The sequence below is a fragment of the Lonchura striata genome, chromosome 3 (genome assembly GCF_046129695.1).
Source record: "Lonchura striata isolate bLonStr1 chromosome 3, bLonStr1.mat, whole genome shotgun sequence".
Lineage (NCBI taxonomy): Eukaryota > Metazoa > Chordata > Aves > Passeriformes > Estrildidae > Lonchura > Lonchura striata.
Window position 1 is genome coordinate 51676241 of NC_134605.1, and position 26093 is coordinate 51702333.

The 26093-nt window shown below is 41.2% G+C and overlaps 1 protein-coding gene across 1 annotated transcript in view; it reads right to left on the reverse strand.

Annotated features, from left to right (window-relative positions):
* TXLNB (taxilin beta) overlaps positions 1-22097 on the reverse strand; it is a 34702-nt gene extending 12605 nt beyond the window's left edge. Inside the window, exons 1-6 of the mRNA XM_021553067.2 lie at positions 21923-22097; positions 16697-17113; positions 14696-14787; positions 10779-10949; positions 5010-5204; positions 3340-3459 (exon numbers count right to left, since the gene is read on the reverse strand). Coding sequence (XP_021408742.2) covers positions 3340-3459; positions 5010-5204; positions 10779-10949; positions 14696-14787; positions 16697-17099 — 981 coding nt within the window. The 5' untranslated portion in view covers positions 17100-17113; positions 21923-22097. The remainder of the gene's footprint in view (positions 1-3339; positions 3460-5009; positions 5205-10778; positions 10950-14695; positions 14788-16696; positions 17114-21922) is intronic.
* Positions 22098-26093: the final 3996 nt, after the last annotated feature.

A 26093-nucleotide genomic window follows, 5' to 3' on the forward strand; every position in this document is an offset into this window, starting at 1 on the left:
AAAAACAAAAAAACCCAAACTATTTTTTAAAAGTTTGCATGAAATCTGGATTTTTAGGTTTCACCTTTCTTTGATATCTACTTTTTTAGAGTGTCTTTTAGAATTTATAAGGCTTGAATGATTTAATGAAAAGTGCTTTGAAAGCCTTCAGAGCTACCCAGTCCCTAGGCCAGTCATTACTTCTAAGAACTGGACTTTTATCTGAATTGCTTTAATCTCAGCTAGGGTTACCTCCATACCCAGTGTGACTGGAATAATGAAAAGGTCCCACCTCTTGCACCATGTCTTTGGACACAGCACAACAGATGGACAGAGAAGACAAAGAAAAGTTGCTTCTTTTGCCTCTTAATGAAATCCCTCTCTCTTATTGACCTGCATAACTTCTGCAGTCAGCAAAAATCCAAGTGTTAATAAACCCTGCTGTAATGGAAGCAAGCCACAGAGAGGCTTGCTCAAATTAGCACACGTTCTTATGCAGCCTGAGGTCATCTCCAAACACCAAGCTGGGAGAAAATGAATCAGAACTGATACATTTATTAATAGACTATGAAGTGGTAACAAGGAGGCTGAAGTATCCAGAAATGAATAAATATTGCATGTGGTGTTTACAGAGCAGCACTTTAGTGAAGGGTGGTGATGCCACACTCTATTATTAGAGCTATGATAGCTGCTGGAGGCTCAGACAGTCACAGGGGCTGGCTTAGTGAAAATTAAGCTTCTCTTTTTGCTGTCAGACTCTGTAAATTCCAATGATGTAGTGCTGACCAGTTGTTGGATGGTGATAAAATTGCATCCTTAGGTAAAGTTTTCCCTTTGTGGAAACCACATATTAGGAACCACTGCTGCTTCAATAGGGAATTGCATTATTTGATGTATGTGTAGAATGAATTGTGCAAGGAATGAGATGACCTCCTTTTGAAGTGTACAGGTTCTGCAAGAGGGAACGTCTCTCACTGTCTGAGGTAAAGAAGTTTTGCACAGGGGTGAAGATTCCTGCATGGAAGAAGTGCATGGGAAGGCATCAAAGTGAGCCTTCAAAGAGTAATCAAATAGATAAAAGCATACAATAATTTTCATTTAAGAACACTTGCAAAATCCTGCAGCAAAGATCATGCACAGGGATGACAAAATCCTATGGATAGAAAGGTTCTGAAAGCTGTTCTAACTTTGCACATTACTGAGCTGGAGAGATTTAGGGCCAAGTGAGAGAACTCCATCAAAAGCACGTTGATTTCATACACACATGTGTATACATTACTCCCGCAGACACTAGCACAATAGCTGGGTGGGTGGGACTAAGAGCACATCAATAGGAGGGAGGTGGGAGCCAAGTGTAGGCCAGCTCTCTGGGTGCTGGGCTACCTGTGATGAATCGTGACATGCCTAATTATGCCTTGACTCATTGCATGGCTTTTGGCCTTAATTTCTGCAGCTAAATCTACGTTGCTTGGAGGTGATGTTAGCCATACATCACCAGCCTACCTCAAGGATAGGATTTTTAAGCATTTATTTGGATGATGGGAAAAATATTCTTTGTACACTGTGCATACCATTATACACCCATTGTGTAAAGGTTTTGTAGCTTGTTTTCAAATCTGTTATTTCTTACACACAGCAAAGTCCAAAAGAAAATCTTCCTCTCCCAGTTGTAGACAGTGATTACTTTCAGTGCTTTAAAAGAAATGAAAACACCAAATTTGTGCTTACCAGTTCTGGATAATACATACAAAGAAGTTTTGGCTAAAGCAGGGACAGTCACAGATGACAAGCAGCACCAAAATTCATGTTCTGAGAGATGCAGCATGAAAGATCATTGACACAAGGCTGTATATGCCAGTTTTCCACAGAGCCAATGCCTGGTCTTTTATATCTCCTGTTCTGAGTTTTTCTTTCCCTCCTCAGTATTTGAAATCTGGTACTCATTAGCAGAACTCCCAGTGACATCAGTAAAGTAAGCCCATATTTTCTTTGCCACTGTAAGTTATTTCTTAGACATCTGGAGATTTCTGGAGTTTAAATCTGCCAAGAATCAATGGTCATGAATGAAATTTTGGGGTTTGGCTTTATGTAGGTTTCAGAGTGAAGGAGAATAAGTCAGCTGGACTACAAATTGTCATGCAGTGATATGCAGATTTGCACAGAGAAGCCCCACCTCGTTTTCACCCTCACTCTTTAGCAAGAAGTAAAGCTGAGCAGGAGTAGGTGTTCCAGCTGCAAGGTAAGTGCAGAGAAAGAGGATAAATGCTCTTATGGGTTGGTTTTGGTAAGAGATGTATGCTGTGTTTTCCCTGTGCTCTAATGGCAAGTCTTAGAGCCCCATATTTTCATCTATTTTGAGTATTTTAAGATCCCTGTTAGTGCCATGCTTGTCCTAATATATCTGTTTCCAGACATGGGGAAGGGATAAATGTCCTCTCTTTGTAGAAATCTCTCATGCTGCTCCTGGGTTAGCTGGAGGACTGGTGAAAACTAAAGCTTTCTTCCGGCTAATGAGAGCCTGTCACTCCCTCTGAGAGCTGCTGCCTCCACTGAGAAGAGGGATCACGCGCCTGCGTTGAACTCCGATCCTTTGTAAATGTGAAGATTGCTGTGAAAATACCAGGCAGTCTGAGAAAATTAATTTTAGTCTGATTGAGTCACAAAATGTGTGAGACTACAGATGGAGGAGTGCCCTCCTTCCATCCCAGCTGTGCCTGCAGAGGACATCCCTCCTGCTTTTCCCTGTCCCCCTGCTAGAGATGTCCCCACCTCCAGAAAGGGAGGAAGAGCAGACAAAGCTGCTAAATGGATCCAGACCCTGCCTGCCTGAAAGAGGCACTGGCAAACCAGTGCAGGGAGGGAAACAGTGAAGGGGAGGCTTTGTAAGAGCAAGTGGCAAAAGTGCATCCACGGCAGGATGCCTGGGGAGCCTTGGAACCTGGGGGAATAGCAGCCTTCAGCCATTTCACTTCAATCCCATATTCTTGGTCTCCTCTCTGATGGTTTAGATGTGTGCATTCATTGTGTGGGGAGATGGAGTATCAAGTACCAGAGACAACAGAAAACCAAAGGCACCACCTGACCCAATATCACGATGCAACAACTGCACAGTAACAGTGAGTTAGCTGAAGCAGTGGGCTCTAACCCACTGCTCTGCAGCATGCCTTTAAAACTGTAAATGCCAAAGAAAGCAGCCCTTCAGAGGCTGTTCCTTTGCACTGAGCCCTAATGGTAGCTACAAAAACTTCTCAGCTACTGTACCCCAGATTGGACCTGAATATGTTAGTGAAATAGCATGCAGAGCTTGTTTTTGCCTAAAGCTAAATAAAAGACAGACACATTAGAAGGATAGGTACATACATATTCCTTCTCTTTCTGGTGTCGCTCCTCGGCTTCCTTCATCATTTCCTGAGACTGTTCCAACTTGGCATCCACCAGTTTCTGTTGAAGTTCTCTATGCTTAAATATTTTGTCAAGGTGCTGTAAAAAAATAAATTTTGCTGAATGTGCAGGTTTAATTATCTACATAGACCTTCATGCTTGTACATGTACAGCTATTTACTGGAACACTTAAAAGACAAAATCATTGCAAAACAAGAAGACACTCAACCTACTGCAATTACTTAAAAGTTACAGCACTGATAAGAATAAATTGTGTCAGAATTACCATGGGAAGGGAAACTGGTGTACATTACCAATTTTGATTTATTGTAAGAAAAAGAAAAAGCCTTAGCATCTTTGCCAGTTCTATGGTCTATACATACAGTCATCAGTACAATCTAGTATGACTGAAGATCAAAAAATTGCTCATCGATGATAAATATGCTGGGGAACACACTTTTTTTTTAGCTGTTAAATGGCCATTGCATCTGAGTCAGAATGTGGATGATGGTGTAGACACATTGCATCTGCAGTATTTGGGAGCATGCACAGCTCATTACATCCTCTGCCATAAATACATGACCAGCACATCCCCTTTGTTCTGGACACACCTGCATAATGGAGGGCCTGGGTGACAGGACATGAGTGGGGATCTGGAGATAAGACCAAAGAAACCAGAAGCCTCCTCTAGCTTGTAAAATGTCTGTCTTCATGGTGACTTTCAGGAGATAAATATTGCTGATAGCCTTCTTGCCTCTTAATTAATTTAGATAAAATTCATAGGAGCAATTATTCTGCATGTGTCCTTCTGGTTTACTTTTTCTTCTCATAGACACCACAAGACAAGAGTATACATTTCCTTCATTCAGTATAGGAATTCATACATGATTCAACAGATTTGGAGAAGCAGGTATTGTATCCGTCATTCCAGAGTGTAAAGACAGATAACTTATGTTTTATTCAGTATGATAATATTGTCTGATTGCACTGAGGCTCACAGTAAATGTACTTAGAAACTATAAAAAGACCCATTGTGATATTTGTTGATATTTAAAATAAAATTTTTAAAAATGGTAGTTTGGGATTTTACTGGGGGATTTTTTTCTGGTGTCAAAATTAAAAAAAAAAAAAAGAAAGAATCTATTTCAATTCAAAGGGTCTCCTTTATCTGTCATCCTAAATTTATGCTTTGGGAAAGAGTCAAATAGTTTACATCAGAGCCCTTCTCAGCAACTTGCTTCTGGAGGCAACAAAATATATTGGTTGTCACCTGCAGAACAGGCTGTCTAAAGGAAAGGGAGCTGGGATATACTCAATGGGAGCTTAGTGGGAAGGAGGAAAGGGATGCTGGGGGAGGTCCCCAGGGATTTGGGAGAGCTGTAACAGGTTGGGGCAGCTCAGCACACAGCTGGCACGTCTGGCTGCTTGGGTGCCTCAGCGCCTTCCCCCATAGCGGCAAGGCTACCCTGGCTGCCGCAGGCAGAGACCGGAGGGCTTTCTGCAGGCACAGTGCTGCTCAGAGGGAAAAGTATGGTGGGCTCTACCCTGTGAGACAGCCGAGTGATGGGCAGGCTGCTGGCAGTGCTTCCTGCTTCCCCTGGGACAGCCGGTGTGCTGCCCGCCCCAGCCGCAGCCAGGGCACCGCTCACCTCTTCCCGCAGCTCGTACTGGTCAATGATGCTCTTCAGCTTCTCCGCCAGCTCCGTGTTCTCCTGGCAGAGCTTCATGTTCCTCTCGCTTTGCTGCTCGATCTGAGCCTGGATTTCACTCAGTGTGCTCTGGAAGTGATTAGTTATTTCTTTTCTCTTCTCATCTTCCTCCCGTGCCCGCTGGATTGTTTCCTCCTGTTGTTAAATGGGAGAGAACACAGTAAGTGAGAGGCATAATAAGCAGTTCCTGAAAAATACTGTTTCAGAGTAGCATAAGGCTTCCCTTTGAAGAATTATACGTATTTGCCTTCCTCTTTGGAGATTTTCTTGCTTTCATCTGCTCCAGCATTAGGCATGATTCTAAATTTACAGAGCAAATTACACAGTGGCCCGAAGAAATTAGGGAACTAAGAATTTGCATTTATAAAGATGGATGTAGAACAGAGCTTTAGGTCAAAGCAAGCCTGAAGGAGAGGACATACATCCATATCTTGATTCATGATACTGCATCACAGCTTTTTTTTTTTTTTTTTTTGAAAAAGGTATTTAGTGGAAACAGTCAAAATCTCTTTTAATCAAAATTTTCTTTGACTGAATTAAAAAAAAAATCACCTTTTACAATGCCTTGTTTTTAAAAAGGAATCTCAAATTCATGGCCTTTGGGATTCAAATTTTTAAGAGAAATCCATCATTTGCTGAAGAATTCCTTCCAATTCTTCAATTTTCCTTCCCTAACTTTTTAGCTGACATGAGCATTTGCACTAATTTACTAGTTAGTGAATTCAAGGAAAGCTTTAAAGTTGTTTCCCACAGAATCAAAGCAGATATTCAGATTTAATTTTTTCCCTATTGTTGAAGTTCTATTTTAGATTTGTTCATACAAAAGACAATGCAGAAAGAACCTGGATTCACTGCTTTGGATCCAGTAATGCAGAAAATTTTTATTCCTTCGTTTTCTTCCGGGGCAGTGTGCCCTTCTGGGGAATGTAATCCTGATATAGAATTGCTAGACCATATCTGCTGTAGCTACAAATCAGGCCAGGACCGTGTTAAAAATTCACTCTACAGCATGCAAACTGCATACTCTAATAAGGTTTCAACTAGCATAGTAATTTGCATTAAAATCTCTGCTAACACTGCATATGGATATTTTCTATAAATATATTTGAATAAAGCCTTAGCTGACTCTAATAAGGTATAATTTGTATCATGAATGTGACATAGCAGGTGTTGATTCAGGCCCTGCTCATAAAGTAAGGTGAATACCAAATGACCCAATTTCTGCTTAGCATGCACAACACGAGCCTGATCTAGGACAGCTGCTGTTCAAGGGAGGGCGTGTTTGTCCTTTTGCTGTCTGGGGAGTGATAGGGAGGCCAACACCTTGGATGATGGGAGGAAGGCAATGGAGCCATTAATAATACCCTAGTGCACAGAAATTAATAATACCCTGGTGGACAGAGCCCTGCTGTGCTCTGCAGTTCACACAAGAACCTGTGTGTGTATTCATAAGGAGTAATACAAAGTGTGAACCCAGAAGGACTCTCTCTCCTAATAGGAAGGAAAAATTTAATGTGGAACTGTGCAAATGACTTGGGAGTTGGGTCCTGGTTCAGTACCTGGCTTGGAAATTAGACACACAAAATTTGCAGAAAGATGAAAGAGAAGGTCTTCAAATTTTTTTTTCTCAGTTGATGAGAATGATTTTGAAACATTTTGCTTGACCAGCAATTGAGTTATTTGTAGATATTTTTTGTTTAAATCATTTTAGCAGAAGAATGATCTTCCAAAGTAGAGTTAAAAATGCTGCTCAGAAGATGTTCTAAATCTATTGCTTTACCATTCCCAAAAGGAAACATTTAATTTTCTTTTGAAAGGGTGTGTTTACAAACAATGTTATTATTTTTATTTTTATTTGAAACTTTTTCCAAATTTGACCTGAATTCCTAGGTAGTTTTGATTAAGTCAGAATTCCATTTTATCTCTAATACACTGTTTAAAAAAAACTCCTCATGCCCCTCCATTACATAGGTACAGCCCTGAGCAGGCAGAAGAGCGCAGGTGCTTCACTTCCAGAAGTCAGAGTGAGAAATTGAGCTTGCATGTCTGAAGTCCTCTTTCTATGGCTTCAAAACATCCTTCCTCAAAAACATTTCATTGTTATAACGCAGGTAGCCTTATAACACATCACTACCATGATTTAAAGCTCTCCAGAGTAATAAGTCCGTATGAATATAAACCAAATAAAGTGGATTGTGCATGTCACACCAAACAGTTCTGTTACAAGGTGAAACGAGACATCCTGAGACTACCAATCACGCAAATGTAAAAAACCCAACCCTCTGCATACGTGTTACTCAGAAGATCTTATTTCCTGTTCTTCTGAGGTAGAAAAATGATACAATACAGAGCACAGAGACAATATAGAGATTAATGGTAAAGACACTGAACCAGCAAGCATTTATTTGCAGGATGCAGGATTTCTCTGTTCTGCTTTGGAGAAATATATACTTGAGAAGGATATTTGCTTGGGGATGAGGGCTGGTGTGTGTCCTGGGGAGCTCCTCAGAGGCCCTCATTTGTTAAGTCCTTGAGATCTCAGTCACAGATTAATGGTGGATAGGGGTAAAGGGAACTGGCTGAGCAGTAGAACAGTATGGCTACAGCACTGAGCAAAGACCATCCATAAACTAACTAAAGATAACAAAAGAGAACTATTGTTCTCTTTTCTCTGCCCTTTTCTGAACCTTTGCACTCCATGTTTACCCTTTCAAACATATGTTCTTGTCCTAGTGTAATACTGCTTTTGCTCTTATGTTTTGCTGCCAAGAGTGTAAGAATGCATTGAGTAAAGCCTTGTTAAAATTAATACAGGATACTTTGCAGTTTGGGATTTAGTGCAGGAATATGAGATCATTTGCAAACAGAAGAGTGTGATTGATGCTGAATTGTTCTTGTGCCTCTCTGGGGCAGTTCCAGAAGACTATTGGTCTGCTGAAACCGTATCAGCCAAGATGATATGACTGAGAAATCCTCTTTTCACTGAACTGAGCTCTTCATTCCCAGGCACAGTCTGAGCCAATTTGGAGCTGAGCCCATAACTGAAGCTGTTGACTTTTGTGACATTTGTATGAAAGTCATTGCTTAATGCCTGGTGGCAGGAAGGACAAGGGACCCGAGCTGTTCTTGTCACTACAAGATGCTAAGTAGCTACCAAACTGCCAGATAATTGGCAGAACATGGACTCCGTGCAGAGAAATGAGTTGCTTTTGCTCTTAGCAGAGCTGCTCTCTATTGCAGTGGGAGCACATTCTGCTATTTTGCAAACCTTTATTCTGCTTTTCTTGGAGGGAGAATTAAACATCTACATAACTGCAAGGAAATAATCAGAAAAGCTGGACTGTATGTAAGTGAGAATTTGAGGCTGGTATCCACTACTAACCAGAAATTTTTCTTCTATGTGGATTTTCAATGCATCTCTGCATTGCATATTCATCACCACTTGGCTACACGGATCTGCAGTTAATGGGAATTCCACACACCAGATGAGTGAAGATGACATTTACATTACATGATGTGCATATAATGTACCACATGGTAAGTCAGAGGGGGTTTCTGATCTGGGCAGGTCAGCTTTCTCCTTTGCTATTGAAATGACACAAACTACTAGATTCTATTTTCCACATTTTGAAACATAATCTAACTGCTAATCGCAAGCACTAAAATTTATGAATCTTTGTCCTGCTAAAACAACAACAAAAAATATTTAAGCATAAGATTTTAAAAATACCATTTGATGGATTTTCTGATTTTGTGCCCTCTCAGTACAGTCATAAGTGAAAGAAAAATGCACTCATTTAAATAAATAGAACATGAATTTCTGAACATTCACAGATTTCCAGGAGCATAAAGCATAAAGGCAAATATTCCAAGAACTGTACTAAAATTCTTAGAGAGACAAAACTGGATAAAGATAATTAATGCCTTTATTACTTTATTTCTCATGCATTCTGTAAGTGTATTTTATCTTAATGTCTTTACTTGATTTTGGGTTTTTTTTGCATACTGATTGCATGGGAATCAGAGGAAAGATAGTATTCTGGGTTTCTTAAAAGGTCTCCAAATTCTCAGAAAGAAATTATGAAAATTTGAACACTTCTTCCTAATACCAGATCATCCTGGGTATCTTCCCTGGCTCACCCGGCAAAGATACATGATAAAAATAAGAACTGACCCTGAAATATATAGGTTTATTTAAAGAACGTATTCACAAAGTAAAGCAGTCCAACGGGTAAAAAGATGTTGAAAAGGGACTTTCCTAGTTGTAAAGACAAAATATGTAAGGAAGTATTTATATACAACGAGAATGGAAAAATCATGCTCTCTAGTAGGAAGATTAATAAGCATAAAGTAGCTGGGAAACTGTAAGAGGAATTCAACAAAATTTGTTCCAAATATCTTTTCCAAATATAATTAGTTTTTCTAAATGCTCCAGTCTTCACTGATTTGTTCCACCAATATGATTTGCTTAGGAGTATCAGTTAAAGCTATGCAAAGCACTGTACACTGTATCCTTAATTCACTTTAAAACTGGCTTGTATTTCTTTTGAAAGATTTTACCCACACATGGCCTGGTAAATCACTATGGATCAATATTGAGGAATAGCTAGGTCTAATACAAATGACAGGCACAAATTTAATTTTCACTACCAGTTCTGCATGACTATAACTGAGCACAGAGAGATTTACTTCTAGCTTCTCTATGTGTTAAACTGCTTTTATCTTTCTATTAGGGCACAGTTTGAGTGAACATGTGACTATTCTCTCTCCTAGCTGTATTCTTACCAGCACACAGTAAAAGACAGAGCAAGACCCTGAAGGCCCACTCCTGAGCTAGTGGAAATGAATGAAAATGCATTACCAGTAATAGAGGTTATAGCAGGTGGAATTCTTGCTGCTGACAATTCCTATGTGTAATTCTCTACATAACTATATCCCCATAAAGAAAAGGCTTGAACAGATCAAAGCAGAGGCCTTTTGTATACTAATACCAACACCATAACTAACACGTACTCAGGAAAAAAGGATGATCACAACAGAAATATTCTTCTTGAACATACATTTTTCAAGGAGTATAATCATATTATAAATTTCACATTTAAATGGTGTGATGTACCAAGCAATTGGCAGACATGGTGTATGTATCCCAGCATTTTGACACTCCTGAAAATTTTCTCTTTTAACTGAGTCTCATAATGAAAACAACTTCCACAAATAATGTTACCATTCTTCCTGTCTTGACATTTGGTGTCTTTAGGCAAATGTCCTGATTGACCGACCCTCATGAATCAATTGAAAAAGTCCAAGTGCTCGAATTACATGAAAACACCCACCAGCCTCCTGTAAGTCCACTGGAGCAAAGCTGGTGTTCCTGTGCTTCTGTCCATGCACGTGCATTTGCATCTGCACTTTGAGGGACGTGATCTGTTAGCCCCACTGCTCTCCTCTGCACGGAGCTCCCGAATAATGCAAGTAGGGCTTAGAGCTAGTGTGGGCAAACCCAATGTCCCAAAGAGCTGGGATATTTCCAAATGAGAAACAAAGGGGTCTTGGTGTAAATGGACCTCAAGATTAGAGCATATATATAATTATTACATATTGCATGTGCAGATGCAGAAGTCCCTTTGATTTGGTACTAGAGGGAGATGGCAAGGTGTCAGCATCATCTTTTCCCTCACTGCTGGGTGCTGTGATAAGGCTCCCACTCACCTTGAGGTTCTTGTTGTGCCTCTGGAGCTCTCGGCACAGGCTCTCAAGCTTGCTGCGAGCGAGGATGGCTCGGCTGTGCTCACTCTGCAGCTGGTCCTTCTCCTTGGTGATCTGAGCCTGTCTCTTCTGTAGATACTTCAGCTTTTTCTGCTCAGCACGATGTTCTTCAAGCTGGGCAAAACAGGGATTAAAACAGGGAAGCATTGATTAAAATGAAACAAAGAGGGATAGAAAAGAAAATAAAGTGAGCACTTTTGGTTTGGGGAAATTCTTCACACTTTTTTATCTTCTTATAAAATATTTTATATTTACCAGCACTAATGTGATAGGAGAGAGGAACCTGGAGATTCCCAAGCCTGCTTGCTGCAACAGTCCAAAGTGTGCTATAGTGTGGGCAGGTAAATATAATTTTTAACATTCTTGTCACGCCATTTTAGCTCTTCCTTTTTTGGTTTGAATTTCTTTGAAGGATATCTGTGAGGTTTTTATTTTTTTTCAACAGTTGGAACTAGAGCAGTCAGTAGTGCTTTATGTGGTGAGATTTCTTGAGATCATGAGGTGATACAGCAGTTGCTCATTCTATTTTATTTTTCAGTTACCAGGAAAAAGAAGCAGTTTCCTAAATATCCAGGAACCTGCTGGATAAAACAACAGAAGAGGTGCTGGAAATGAGGAATGCTGTTCATGGGGGGACTTTGTTACTGATGGAGGAGAATTCTCTTTGAGTAGAGTTTACCAAAATGACACCAAATGCGGCACCTCCTCTTGCCAGTCTCCTCTGATTCATAGGAGACCATGTGAGAGCATCTCTCAGTTGTGTTTCTGAAGGTTCTGTCATCAGTGAGGCTGGGACATGGTGCATCAGACCTTTTTTGGGCTCTTTGTCTCCATATAATTCATGGAGGTAACACAGACAGTCCTGATGTTCCCCTGGGAGCCTGATGTTCTGTGGGTGCATGACTACTGCCTTCCCTAGGAGGCTGGTAGGGAGGGGGGTGTATTTGGAGGGGGAAAAGAGGACCAGCAACATAATTACTATTAGCACAGTCTGGTTATTTTTTTTGATGCATGTCTATCACTGGATATTTGGAAAAAAATTTCTGTACTGTAAATTAATACCCTAACAGTGAGGTCAAAGAAGTCTTTCACCTCCTCACTGTATCACAGATGTGCATACATTGCAAGGTATTTCTGAAGTCAAAATATTTTCTGATTGAAAAACAGTAGCACGTGAATTTAAATATATACGAACCTTAATAATAAGTTGCTGTTAGGACTACGTTATCTAATAATATGGTACCACATGTACTAATTAACCCCAGTATGACTGGGAAAGTCTGTGACCACTGGGGAATGATGTGCAGCTCAAACAAGATAGTCAACAGCATCATATTTTACACTTTCATCTGTTTTATGCAGATATTCAGTAATTTATGCTTACAGTAGAGAGATCTATGTATTATTGATCAAATCACAGCTAAGTGTACCACAAAACAATGCTCTCACCAGCTTGGAGTATATTTACGGTTTATGTCCAACTTTTAACATGTGTATTGTCTATTTTTGCTCCTGTGGATCACAATATGGGCTTTTGCATCTAATCAAGCTGCACTAGCTGAAATAATCTTTCTAGTATTGTAGGAAAAGAAATTTATTTTCTGTAATTAATGATTACAGAATTAATGAATAATGTAAAATGATATTTTTCCTTCATAAGTTTGTTTTTGTCCCCTTCCCCTTTCTGCTGAAAAACATAAAAAGTGTTCTTTTTGCTTCACATTTGGCATGCACAGCCTGTGCTCAGTGGATAATGATTTATCCAAATTTCATGATTCACTCAAACTGTGCTTGAGATAGGGGGCTTAGAATAAAGTTGGTCTTAATCATGATATAAGAAGTCTTCCATTCATTTTTTTGCTTTTCCATTGCTTTTTCCATTAATATTACTTGCATCGGAAACTTATACCTCAAAGTTCTCAGAAATTTCTAAGACACGGTCTTACTTTTGCAATGAAAAAGGCACTGGTAAATAGAAATGCCAAAAGCATCCCCAGTGATAAATTTTTAAGAGTAATTAATTAAATAGAAGCTAAAATTAACTGCAAATAAAGCAGTTTTGATTTTTGAAAACTGTCCTAGAGAAATAAACAGTCAATTTAGGAAAGAAAAGTTTTATCTTGATCCCACTGTAGACAATGTCAGAGCTTGTCTTTATTTTTTAGCATATTGTTCTTGCACCCAGCACTTGTGAGACTCACAGGACCTCTGAAAATAATTCAGTCATAAACAATTCTGCAACAGCTGTTTGTAAGCAAAAGCTGTTGTACACCACAGTCTGCTTTACTAACCCAACACACTGGGTTTAGTGAATGAGATGTTCTCTGTTGGCGAGTAGCGTGGCAGACTCGTGCCCAAATTCCCCTCCCACTTCCCCATCCCCTCTGGTGTGGCTTCTACCTTCACAAGCCCATGCTCTGGCCTGCTGTGTACCCACAGTTGTACAGACTGTGCCAGGGCATGGGCTGGCAGGGCAATAACCTTGCTGGGTGGCCTCTTCAGCTACAGCCAGCCCCAGCACTACTTGAAGTGGGGGAAGCACTGCCAAGCACCCAGCTCCATCACACGGCTACACCTTCCCCTGAGCTGTGCTGCAGCAAGTGTTTGTGTCACCACACGGCTCACCAGACCAGGGAGCTGATCTGGCTGGAAAACAACTCAGCAAAAGCAAGACATGATCCGGAGTGTGTGGGAGGGGATGGACAGGAGGGAGCAGGGAGAGCGGTCACAGCTACAGCCAACTGCTGACAAGCCATTAATCACCATACGCCCCTCAGCCGCTTCGAGTGAGCAGGGTAAGGCTGTCTCCAACAAGGTTTTTGTTGTATTTAAGGATTGATTTATTTCAGTGACATTGCACAGTATGTCAGAAACAAGTGCTCAGTACTTTTGTTTCAGCACCTTTCTCCTGCATGGGCTACTGGCAATACAGCCCCTGTCTTATACAGTGCTGCAATGCCATCTGAATGCAGTAGAGAGTATGTTATAGAGGAAGAAGACCTATTTCAGTTAATCCATGAGCATGAAGTCCCTCTAAGCATGAGATAAACTATGAACAGCCTGAACCCAATTTATGAAATCAGATGAATTTACATGAAAAATGGAAAGCAAAATTTCGCTTCACATTATGATGAGACATGGACACATCTGTGCATAAAACCAATTAAAAAGTCAATGTTCTGCTTTGCACATTTTTCAGCACTCCAGAAAGTGTAAAATGCTGTCATTTGTAAGATTTCCACAGCTTACGGTCATACAGTCCTTTGACTACAAAGGAAAATATCCCTTCATCTGAAAATAACCCATCTTAAGTGTGGAAAGGACAGTCAGGTAGGTGGCATTGTTATAGGAGTGACATTATGGTGGCAGGGGCTTTGACTCTTCATTGTGCTGTGGATTCTCTTATGATTAGTCTCACTTGTCTATTTTCTGCTTCCTAATACAGGAAGTTTTATACTAAATCCTAATAATACTAAGTATTATTTTCATTTTGATTAAATCATCAATGTATAAGTTAAAACAATACCCACAACAAGAACATGCAAAACTGCTGCTGGAGGTAAAGGCAGGAGTCTAGACACCAGTCTCCACTATGGGTCAGTCTGGTAGATTTGCCTTTAAGTACAAATATTCTGCCTCATCATCTTTCTGGCCCTAATCTTATTTTCCACTCTTTTTACTTTTTTTTCTCTTTTTTACCCATAATTATCTGACCCATAATTATATGACAACTGTATTAGGATTCACTTATCAGGACAGACACTAATGGTATGTGAGGTTTGACCATGCTGCATGTCATGTACTTTTTATACCTTTTTGTGCAGGCAGTTTGTACAGAAAAGAGCCAGCATTGTACTCACCAGCTCAGCATACTTCTTAAACAACAGGTCCAGCTTCTCTTCTGGAGTATTCAGCTTATTCAAATTTTGCATCAGTAGGGTGGCTTCTTTTCCTTAGAAAAAGAGGAAGCAGAGATTTGATGCTAGAGGTAGTTTGTAGTTGATGTACTGTTACGAAATTGATTGTTTGATGCATGGATCTGTAAAAACACAGGGTGAAATGAGGTATTTTGGAAGAAATGGAATAATTTTTGCTACAAATTTCTGAGATTTTCTTTGAAAACAAACATGCTAGAACTTTTCTCCATTTCAGACCTCAGTAATGTGCTTTTTTCTAACAAAAGCATTGTCTGTGAAATGCTTTTGTCCTGTGAAATCTGATTTTCATTCAATGTTTTTGCAATATGATTAGGTCAGACACATGGCACATTTGACTGAACTAGGACAGAAAGGGCCTGGACCCCAAAGGCTCAGGAACAGCTCTCTTTTCAAGTGAAAGTGGATCAAGTCTGGTGTATTTATCTCCTTTGCTGACCAACCCTCACAAGACATCAGGAATATTAAGTCAGATATAAAGACTATGGCGTGGCAGTAAACAATCAGAGAGTGGTAGGTGCTGCCAGCCAGGTCTGGGCTACGTGATACTCGTGTAAATCAGTTCCCTGGCTTGGTGGAGAAAGCCTGTATTCCAGAGGGAGTCTAATAACTCCCTGGGAGTGCAAAGCTAAATCACTGCACAGCCATTTAGGTATTGCTTCTCCTCTGATACCTCTTGGTTTTCATTTCAGCCCCAGGTATGAGCTGGAGCTTGAACAGTGCTTGTTCATCAAATACAAAGTATCCCTGACAACCCTGGAGTTAAGGTTTCCTGTGGTCCCAGGGGCTTGGACATGCTTTTCCAAATGCTCCTCTTTCCTGAGACTGTGAGATAAAATTTGCTTTCTGCTTTGGGCTGGATATTTTCTACTTCTATTCTAGTGCAGTTCAGGAGAACTGTCTCTGGAGAAAATCCTTTATTTCACAGGAAATTCTCTTTACAGCATCAGCATAAATAAGTGGAAATGAGCTAAAATAAAATCCTGGTGTGAACTGTTACAAGGGCAGATGGAGAACTGTGTGTTGGTAGGGTTTTCACTGAACTACTGAGGTAGCAGTAACAGCACCAAAGCCAAGGCAGTAAAAATTGAGGAATTTTTTTCTGGACATTCAAATAAATTTTGAGGAAAAAAATGCATGCTGTGTCTTATGCTTAGTCCATTGTCTGTAAGAATGTCCTGTAATGATTCATTTACAGGCTTAGTCTGCATTTGGGTTTGGGTTGTCTTGCAAAGGACAGGCTCGAAGATTGGCTGGAGTTAAATGTAGGAATAATTTACATCTATATTAGATTGGCATGTAACTACACTGCTCTCTAGTGGCTTCCCAGCAGAAAGTACATGTATTCAAAAACTTGCTGAGACTTCTTTCTAGCTCAGCTCACAGCCCTACCAGGGCTGAAGTGTTAGAGAACAAATGCATTGGCTTATTTCATATATATTATATGGTGAGTCCAGGGGTTTACTAAATGAAAAATAAACTGGTCATAACAGTAAATTTATTCTGCAGGTCCCCATGCCAAACAGTAGCACCCTTATTGCTGTTGTGACCAGTGAGTAGTCATATCTGAGCAGACAGGAGAAGAAAACATCCACTAAGGTAGGCTAGGTTTTCCTTCTAAGTGACTTTGTGCAGTGTGTCATTGGGCTGACAGCTTTGGCTAGCCAATGTGGGTGGCCTACTAGTACATCAGTGTTGTGTGATACAAATTTTTTTTTTTAATAACTAATATCTGATGTAGCCTACATGTTGGGTAGTGCCAAAAATAATTATCAGTTATAGAAAAGTTGTAATGGTCACTGTAATTTTCAGTGGTAGCTGGAAGTCTCTATCATCCATACCATGAACTTAACATGGTAAAGAGCAAGGACCAGGGAATTCTCACTTGTGTTTGCAGAAGGGCTGTGTGAGTATGTAAATACTTACCCAGTCCCTTCAGGATTTTCTTCTCCAGCTTCTGCTCCTTGTTGCCACTGGGCTCCTTTGCTTTGGAAGCATCCCCAGGAGCCAGCTTCTCTTTCTCACTCTCTTCATTTCCATCTTCGTACTCTGCATCCTCCAAGCTGCTTGGCTCTCCCTTCTCAGGCTTGTCAGTTCCTGCATCAGTGCTTTCCTTCTCCATCAGGCTTGTGGCAGACCCGTAGGTTTTAATGATGTCCTCCAGCTGCCGGCTCAGCTCCTCTGAGATGTCACACACAGCTGCTTCAGGCCAGGTACCTGGCTGCACCATGGGGACTGCTGCAGAGGGTGCCAGGCCAGGGGAAGGTTTGTCCCCACTCTGCCCCTGGATGTCCTGCCCAGGTGAGGTAGAAGACTGGTCATTCTCCATGCTTAGCGCAGCCTCTGACAGAAAAACAAATGGAGAGTTAATTTAAAGGCATAGAACTAACCATATAACGAATTTGCCATCAAGCTGTTCCCAAAGCTTGGCCAGCATGTGAGTGATTTTGTGTGAAATTTGGGATGGCAGCTTATCCATTAGTTCTGGCTTGACAAATATGTCACACTTAGATAAATAACCAAGGTGATTTGCCTGCAAAGAGAAAGGCAAATTATATAATTTTCAAGAGAAAAGCCTACCCAAATCTAACACTTCAAAAAGGAAAACCTCTTATTCCCACTGCCAGAAATGACACATGAAATGACACCCCAGTCACTTATACCATTTTTCTTCTTGAATAAAATATTTGCCAAATGTTTACTTTTCTTGATCTGTTTACCTGCAACACTGTCTTCTGATATGGGCAGCTTCATTTCAGAGCTGCATTAGTTTCATTTCCTGTTTCTCTCCTGTTGACACATCTTAAGTCAATAATCACAAAAAATATTTTAAATTAAACTGGTGCACTGAAAATTGCACTGTGCCCTCGAAAAGCCCAGCATGGTGCTTCATCTACAAGTGACGTGGTTTGGTACTGTCACAATAACAGCAAAGAATAAGATTAACAGCTATAAACCACCCTTCTTGTACTTGCTGCATGCTGCTGACAGCTTCTTTGACAAAGTACAAACTACAGAATAAATCACAATGAAATAAAACCAACCACACATAACATAGTTTGATTGTCCATGGTGTTCTGTGGGCTAAATTTCAGCTAATTTATTCCCAGTTTGCAAAGGGAAGCTTTTGTTTTCTCAGGTTTTTGAGCAGCTGCACTCAGCCAGGCAAATACAGAGCCCCCAACATATCAGTGTTCCTGCTCTGGCTTACCCAGGACCTGGTAATGAGGTTGCCAGCAAGGGCATCCTGGGCACCAGGAAAGCTCAGAGTAGTGAAGGCCCCTTCCCTCTCAGAGGGAGAGGCTGCTGGCACATCTGTGTTGCCCTCATGAAGTAGTGCAGAGGTGTGGGGTGCAGAGATGGACCTTGATCTGCAGCTAACCCCCACTACTGCTTGACTGCAGACTCTTTCAGCCATGAGTCCTTTCTCTTGCTGTTCCAGACTGATTTTTGTTCCTTTCCTTAATAACATGATTTACAATGGTGACAGTGGGGAAGAGGGGCAAAACTTACTTGATTGGTTCTTTCCAGCATCTGAAGCAGTTGCTTTCTTATTTTTTAAAAGATTTTGAAAACATGGAGCTAACTGGGAAGCATTTTGTTCCCTGTTCAAACAGGCTGTAACATATGTTTTCTATAGTGTCTAAATTTCTACAGCTTTCAAAACAGTAAACATGACCAAAGGCATTATATGATAAAGATATGTCATTTACTGTAATAAATGACTCAGTGTTTTTAAATTCTCCCCAGTCAAAGTGATATTTAGAAGTGTAGCGATGGCCATCACTAAGGCAACATTTTTGAAGATCTGATTTTCTAGCTATATAACCAGGCTTGAAGATAAGATAGTCAAATGAATGATCATCTCTCAAGCAAATAATTGAAAGCTTTGAGTTGGTTCAGGAAGCGCTTGAAAACTGTTAGCTATAAATCCATGCCCCTGCAGTCCACCCATAGATACAACTTGCCAGCAGAAATGGCTCAGGAATGCATCTGGACCTGGTCTTGCAGACCTGTCATACAATCTTGTCCCATTCTTTCCTCACTCCTTGTGGCATAGTCATTATATCACTGCAAAATCATTGTAAAATTATAGCAATCTGATTTGATATCATATTGAGTTTAATCTGATTTGAAAAATTAGATAGCATATGTGCAATTTAAGTAAATAATTCCAGATAGCACAAATGTTAGCCTCCTGTTTGTGATCTGTTTGAACTAGAGGTAATTGACTGCCAACTAATTCAAAGTCAGTAAGAATATTGTAAAGGCTAAGCTAGACACTCCACAAAATATGTGTTTATCTCTGACATGTTCAGGCTAGTGTTTACTCTTGCAATCATTAATTTGAGATAATTGGCAGCTGGCAATCTATCAGGTAGGAAACCCAGGACTACCAGCTCTTGTTTAGGCAGAATAAAACTTTCAGAAAGTATATCCCCATTCAAAATACCTATTTTTGTAATATGTTCATCATAGAGCAGGACTGCAAAATGATCCATTTCCAAATATTAATTTATTTTCTATCTTCCCCTCTTTGTAAGAAAGTACAAGCTGATGTTCTCTCTGTACCCGACTCTCTCCCTTGGCTGCCTCCCAACTTCATCACTCATGTGGTAGCACTCTCTGTCTAAAGGTTTCCTCTTATATGAATCACAAAGCATGTCTCCAAATACTGTAGGCTTTAAATCAACTGTGGCATTATGTGTCTCTGTAACAAGGGAAAAACATGGGTGAATGAAAGAGAAACTGGATGATTAGAATCAAGGACACAAATGTTTACAAGCTGGCCTTGCAGGAAATCTTCCCTAACATACATTCCTGGCTAGAAAGGGATTAGTTATAATCAGTCTGAAGCCATGGCAATTCACATCTGCTGAGTTTCCACCCACCAGCTCAGAATGGTGAGCAGGCAGGAACCCCAGAAATACACAGCAATAAACTTCTAACCCAAAGGAGCCAACCTGCTGGGTCATATTAGCAGTTATATTTACACACACAAATAAATATCCTAATGTTTTATTTTGTTCTTCCTCAGGCTAAACCAGAGTTCTGATAACTGCTTTCCAGCACAAACACAATGCCTGTGAAGACTTGTATACTTTGTTTTGCACAACAGCTTCAACAGCGCTGCAATTTATGTTGAGGGAGTCACAGCATCTGAGAGTTGCCTACTGACAGCCTTTGATGCTGGGAGTTTTTACTGCAGTTGGCCCCAGCTGTCCCTTGTACTCCAGCCTGCTTAACCTTGATGTACACAAGGAATTCTCCCTTATCAGGCCATAAAAGACTTTTGGTGCCAATTTCAGCAAGACCCAAAGTATTTATATTATACTCTATCTTAAACACAGTAATGCCTAAAAATTAGGTGACTGAGTCCAGAAGAGGAATTCCTTGGTTTTTCAGACTTGCCCAATTTTAGACTGGCCACTTCTTCAGTTTTGCAACTCCTACTAGCATTACTGTTGCCTCCAGGCACCTGAACTTCTAACACAGCCTTACTCTGTTTTATGGTAAGGGGGAGGACTGGTCAGTCTGACTGAGTCTGAGCATTGCATCGTTTACTTTTTACTCTTTTTGTCCTGCATTCCCAAATCCTGGACCTGTTCCACAACTGTGAGATCAGCACCTTTCTTGGCCCTGGTGTTTTGGATGGAAACTTGACACTTGTGGTTGCTGCCTACAAATAGTAGCTGTGGTCCTCCTCTCCTTCAGTGGGGAACACCCCCAAGAGCCAGAGGGTGCTGCTGCCTCCCCACTGTGAGAAAGACTCTACTCCATTCTCCTTCCTCCATTAAGAACTTGGGATAACTCAGGACAGAAATGGAACTCTCAGCATAGCTGAGCACACAGCATGGCCACAGCTGCACCCAGAGACAAAAGGTGTGTGCCTCAGATCAGTCTGGTTACATGATGAGTTTGTTTGTCTGCAACTATATCCCTCAATATTTCACATTTACAGCACAATTTGCCTTCACTGTGCTTTGAAAATAGTCAGTATTTCCAAAGTAAAAGGTCAGTAGGCAAGGGCCAATGACTGATTTAGCAGAGCTGCAATAGCCATCCCACTGCTGCTGGGAAAACTGCTCCTGTGCTGGGGTGTGCCGGTCCACCTCTCACACTGCTGGAAGCTGGCTCTGCTGCCCAGGCACCCTCCTGGCATGATCAAAACACAATTTTCTTAGCTTGTCTTTGAAGACTGCCACAGAGTTTTGTTTAGCTTTTATAAACAGTGTGCTTCCCCTTCTTTGTCATGGGATTTGCTTCCTGATTTCTTTCTTGCAGCTTGAACTTCTAGAGGGTTTACAGACTAGTCTATATTTAGCTTTTGCATCCCCATGCATTCAGCAGAAGGACACATGGCACCTGCTCTGAAGCCAGGAGCTATTTTAAGCTCTTCTAAAATGAGTGATGGTATTTAGCACTTTATGCTCAAAGTTCACATACACACAAATTTCTCTAAACCAAAGCTTTACATATATTTGCACTAGCCAACACATGCTGATAAAATCTGATTTTTTATCTTCATATAACACCAGATTGGTCTGCAGTGACACCTCAAAGGAGCAAACATTAAACTCTGGAATTGCCCCTGCTACTGTAGCTCCAATCGTCCTTCAGAAAAGTACAAGAACCTTCTTACAGTCTAGATAGACACTGCCCTGTGTGTTACTTTAGAAAGCAGAGATAAAACCAACTGTATCAGCTACCCACTGCATTTGAAGAGCTTTATGATTTATGTGCAATTTTCTAGTACAAAACTGAACAAAAGTTTGGAAGTTTTGTGGCAGTTTGGCTCAGAACCACACTTGGAGGCTTTTTGAAGCTTCCTGCCTCACCTCTCATGTGGCACCTGAATCTTGACCATTGGTCTGTTGTAACAGATCATGCATGGCCCCTAGTCTCAATTCAACACAAGTGCTACCAAAGTAATCTTAAATTTCTCTGATCACTCTTAAGACAAGAATTTCTTACTTTCACCAACAACTTGGATACCTTCCTGTTTTCCTCAGATGTCACATGGTGCCCTGGCTTTCCTAGGGCTGTTCCTAGAAAATGCAGATTGACGCTCCCAAAGGGAAGTGCTTACATTAAAGCCCTTGTGCCATGTCACCAAGCAGTGACAGCAAGGAAGGCATTCATCAGACTTACCGGAGCAAAGAGAAGATCTAAGCAGAGGAAAAAAGTCGGGCAGAAAGCTCAGACAAGGGCACGCCAGCAACAGGCTCTATAATCCTGCCACTGAGGAAAGAATGACGGGAAGACCAAGTGAGGAGGGAAGGACAGAATGACACAGGAGGAGCAAAGAGTGCAGGGACTGAGTGTGCACTGTGCAGGGACCGTCTCTGATAGGCGCAGGGGAAGCTGCCTGCTGGCTGGCAGCATGAGCCAACTATGTTGGCTATTCCCTGCTCTGACAGAGATAGCATGAGAGATTAGAGACTTGGACCCTCAGAAAGAGAAAATAAAGAAATGATACTTACACAGCTGCTCCCCTTCAAATTTAAGTCTTAATCCCTCAATGACTTGAGGGGTTGTGCTGTGTGAAATTTGTCTGTATTGACAATAGATTGGTCAAACTTGGTTGAATTTTTCAGTGTCTACCACAAAGACTGGGATGGATTTCCATAATGTGAACTCCCAGCTGTTACTGCCCTTTGCAGTCTTGGATTTGGGCAGGATTTGTTAAAAACAAACTGATTCCTAATCAAAGACTCACTGTCTGGAAGAGACCACAGGACATCTTTAGTTTAAGCTCTTGCTTGAGGGAAGCTCAGCTGTGATCTCAGATTGGGTCTCTGAGGGCTTTAAATTAGTCTTTAAAACCTTTGTGGATGGAGACTCCATGATCCATGATCATGGGAAGCCTCTTATCTGGCTTGACTGTCATGGCACTGAAAAAGTTTCTCCTTCTGCCTAGCCTTAACTTCTCTTGTTCCTGCTTGTGCCTATTGCCTCTTGTCTTCCTGCTTTACACTCCTATAAAGACCCTATCTCTATGTTCTTCATAATCTCCTCCAAAGCTGTCCCTTTTCCAGGCTGAATATCCAGCCTCTCCTCACAGGACAAGTGCTCCAGTGCCAGCAACCATGGTGGTCCTCTGTTGACCAACTTTTCCATTAATGCAGTGATGTTAAAAGAGGTGAGTGGTGTAGCTGCCCCCGATCCCAGCAGCTCCCAAACAAAAATTGCAGCCAAGCAAACCTTCTGACCTACTTTCTGTATGTGACCATGCTGGCTCATGTTGGCCCAAAGTTGTTGATACAAACGTGCAGAGTGCTCTCCAGGGACCTCAGCTGCATGCTGCTTACGCGGCAACCAGAATTTCACTCTTCTGTGACCCACAAGCCACTCAAGCAGCATCTTGAGACTCCGTATCACCTAAGCACCATCTGCTACCCACTCCCTAGAAGGAGATGTAGGTCAGTTTAATGCACAGATATGCAAACAGTGGAGAAACGATAGGCTGGTACTGGAAGTGGGAGCCAGGGCTATGAGAAGAAGGACAGGACTTGGTCTCCAGTGAAAAACAAAGAGGCTCAGAACAAAGGGTGGCAAAATAAATGTATACTATAATGGTTTGAAGTAAGCTTCAGACTAATCCATGACAACAGAAGAACCAGAAATGCTTTGTGCCTGATTTACAAGGGATGCCAGAGAAAGAAGTACTGGGCAGCTCAATATCAAGAAGTACCAGTTCAGAAATAGTCTGTATGTTAGCAGCATCTCAGACTTTTACTGGAGAGGACTAAAGGTCTTGCTATATTTGTGGAGATGGTGGGGCAAAAAGGTCACGCTTGAGGTGGTTTCTCATTAGTCTTATTTCTCTACTTGGAAAAGGTAGCTCCTATAATTTGGGGATGCATGGGCATTATGGCTTCAGGGAAAATCTGTTCTTCCAATTTTCTTCAGACACTAATGGTGTCTTGATAGTATTCCTAAGGAAGTCACTGATTTAGGGGTAATGAAAAGCAGTGAGCTTGCAAGGTCTGGGGCTTCTGTAGAAAATCTTTTGGAGAGGGTTGGAAACTGGCTGGATGTGTTTTGAGAGAAGATAAAACTCTGGCGATGTTTGTGATAGGGCAGTGTGAGAGATCAGAATACCAGTGAAGATAAGAGTGTTTGTATGGGCTCTTTGTGCTCCTCCTGATTTGACTGAAAAATTCTCCTGTTCCAGCCCCTGTTCACTTTTGAAATAAAATCAGCTCTGAGATCAAAATGCACAACTGAGCTACCAAGGAGCTAAGTAACAGCTGAGCTGCAGAAACTTACTCTGGCATATTTTCACTCCTTGGCAAACACAAGGAAAGACGGGTTCAGCTTTGCTCTCTTTCACTGGGGTTAAAGCTATTATGTGTCAGCTTGTTTCTGCAACAGCCTCCCTTCATGTATGGGAGCCCTTATCACAGCTCAAATGAAATGATGGGATTCACTGGGCACTGGGATCTTGGTCATGTCCCTGAGACATCAGAGTGCACTGATGATGGGAAATTTGTTGGGGTCATCATTATAACAACCAGCTACAAGTAGTACAAAGCCATGTATTCTGAGTTGTTCCTAAATATGCAAGTAAATAAAGCAGTCTGTGGTAGAGTCGGGAAATAGAAAAGCACAGATAAAATCAGTATTACTAAATTTGTGGGGAGTATGTGGGTGTAGCTTCAGAAGATTAAAAGAGATCTGCTGGATTTTGGGCTGTGAATTGAAATAACTGTCTTTGGAATGGAAAGGGAAACTCAGAAGAAATTTAGATGAGTGTGTTGAAACTGCCATTCAGGCAATTTACATGCTGAGGACAACCAACTGACTGGCACTTAGACTCTGCATGCTGGGATGGTTACATCTGGCAAGCTCAGGAGAGAGTGGACTGAAAGTGCTTTCTGTGAAGCCTGCACTATGTCTGAGGTTTTAGTGTTTGCAATGTTTTAGGCATTTCATGTCCCTGTTTTGGGGAAGAGAAAGAAATCATTCCCTAATACATGTGAAAGAGGAGAAATGTATCTTCCTCACATTAAAGCTAGATGACTCCTTGAGAATTTGCAGGAACAAAACCAAGTTTATTTTACAGGTGTGTTCAGTTATGAGCTGGATTGCATATCAATAACCCTATGCTCTCTTTGTTGGCAAAGAGAGTGGCATTTCCATGGAGGCCATAGGGAATATCACAAGAAAACTGTCTATTTCTGGATTAAACATAATCATCATCAGCATAAATCTGTTGAAGGATAGATTTCCCAAGGGAGGAAAAAATTTTCTACCTGTATTTGTCATTTGCTCTATATAATATTGAATGTGTTCAGCCTTACCAAATGGAAGGACAGGCTCATCATTAAGTCAATGCTATTGAAGCTTTTTGATTTCCTTCCTATCTTCCTCTGACATATCTCTTCTCTTCTTTGCCTAGGCCATTTTCCACAGCTGCAACATTCAGCTCTCATCTTTTCCTTCCTCTCCCCATTCCCTCCAGCACTAATGTTGCTTTTGGGAGTTGTGTGTGTTTTTTCTGTGTCCCATGGGATAGTTTAGGTGAAAGACTGATGGTTCATGTTTAGAGTCTCTCTCTCAAATGCTCAAGGGCTTTAAAAAATGCCAACACTGAAGGCAATACTCTATTGGATAAAACCACTTGAAAAAGTTTTGAGGGTTTCTTTTTCACCACAAGCAATGGCAAGCCTTAGCTGTTCTTCCACCTAAATGAACACTTAGTTTCTGCAGAAGCCCTAATCTCCCCTGGGAGCCAGTCTTTTGGCAGAAGGCAAAGAGGCTGAAGAGGTTCTTCTGCCTTCTGCACTGGCAAGGAAAGGGCTGTCTGCACCCCTCTGCAACTTGTAGCTGCTCTGCTCCATGACCCTGCTAGCCAGCAGCAGAAGGAAATTTGGAGACTAGCATTCCCAGTCCTGTCACACACAGGGATGCAGATGTCAGTGGACTAACATGGTCTGCTACTTCAGTGCCAGTTCTGTATCAGTGAGAGTATAATTTTTTTTATTCTTGCGCAGGAACTTCTCTAAGAATCTGAATAAGTTTCTCATGGCTTTCCTCCTGAACAGTTTTTGGTTTATTTTGTGACAGATACGCGTTTTTCAAATTACAGTGTTCAGGGACAGAACCACTTGCTGTAATATCACTATTTCAGTCAATTATAACTATAAACATAATTAGAAGGCCAAACACATCCTGGACTGCATCAAAAGCAGCATGGCCAGCAGGTCAAGGAAGGTGATTCTCTTCCTCTATTCTGCCCTTGTGAGACCTCACCAGCTCAGCACAAATAAGGTGTGGACCTGTTGGAGCAAGGCCAGAGCAGGGCCACAAAAATGTA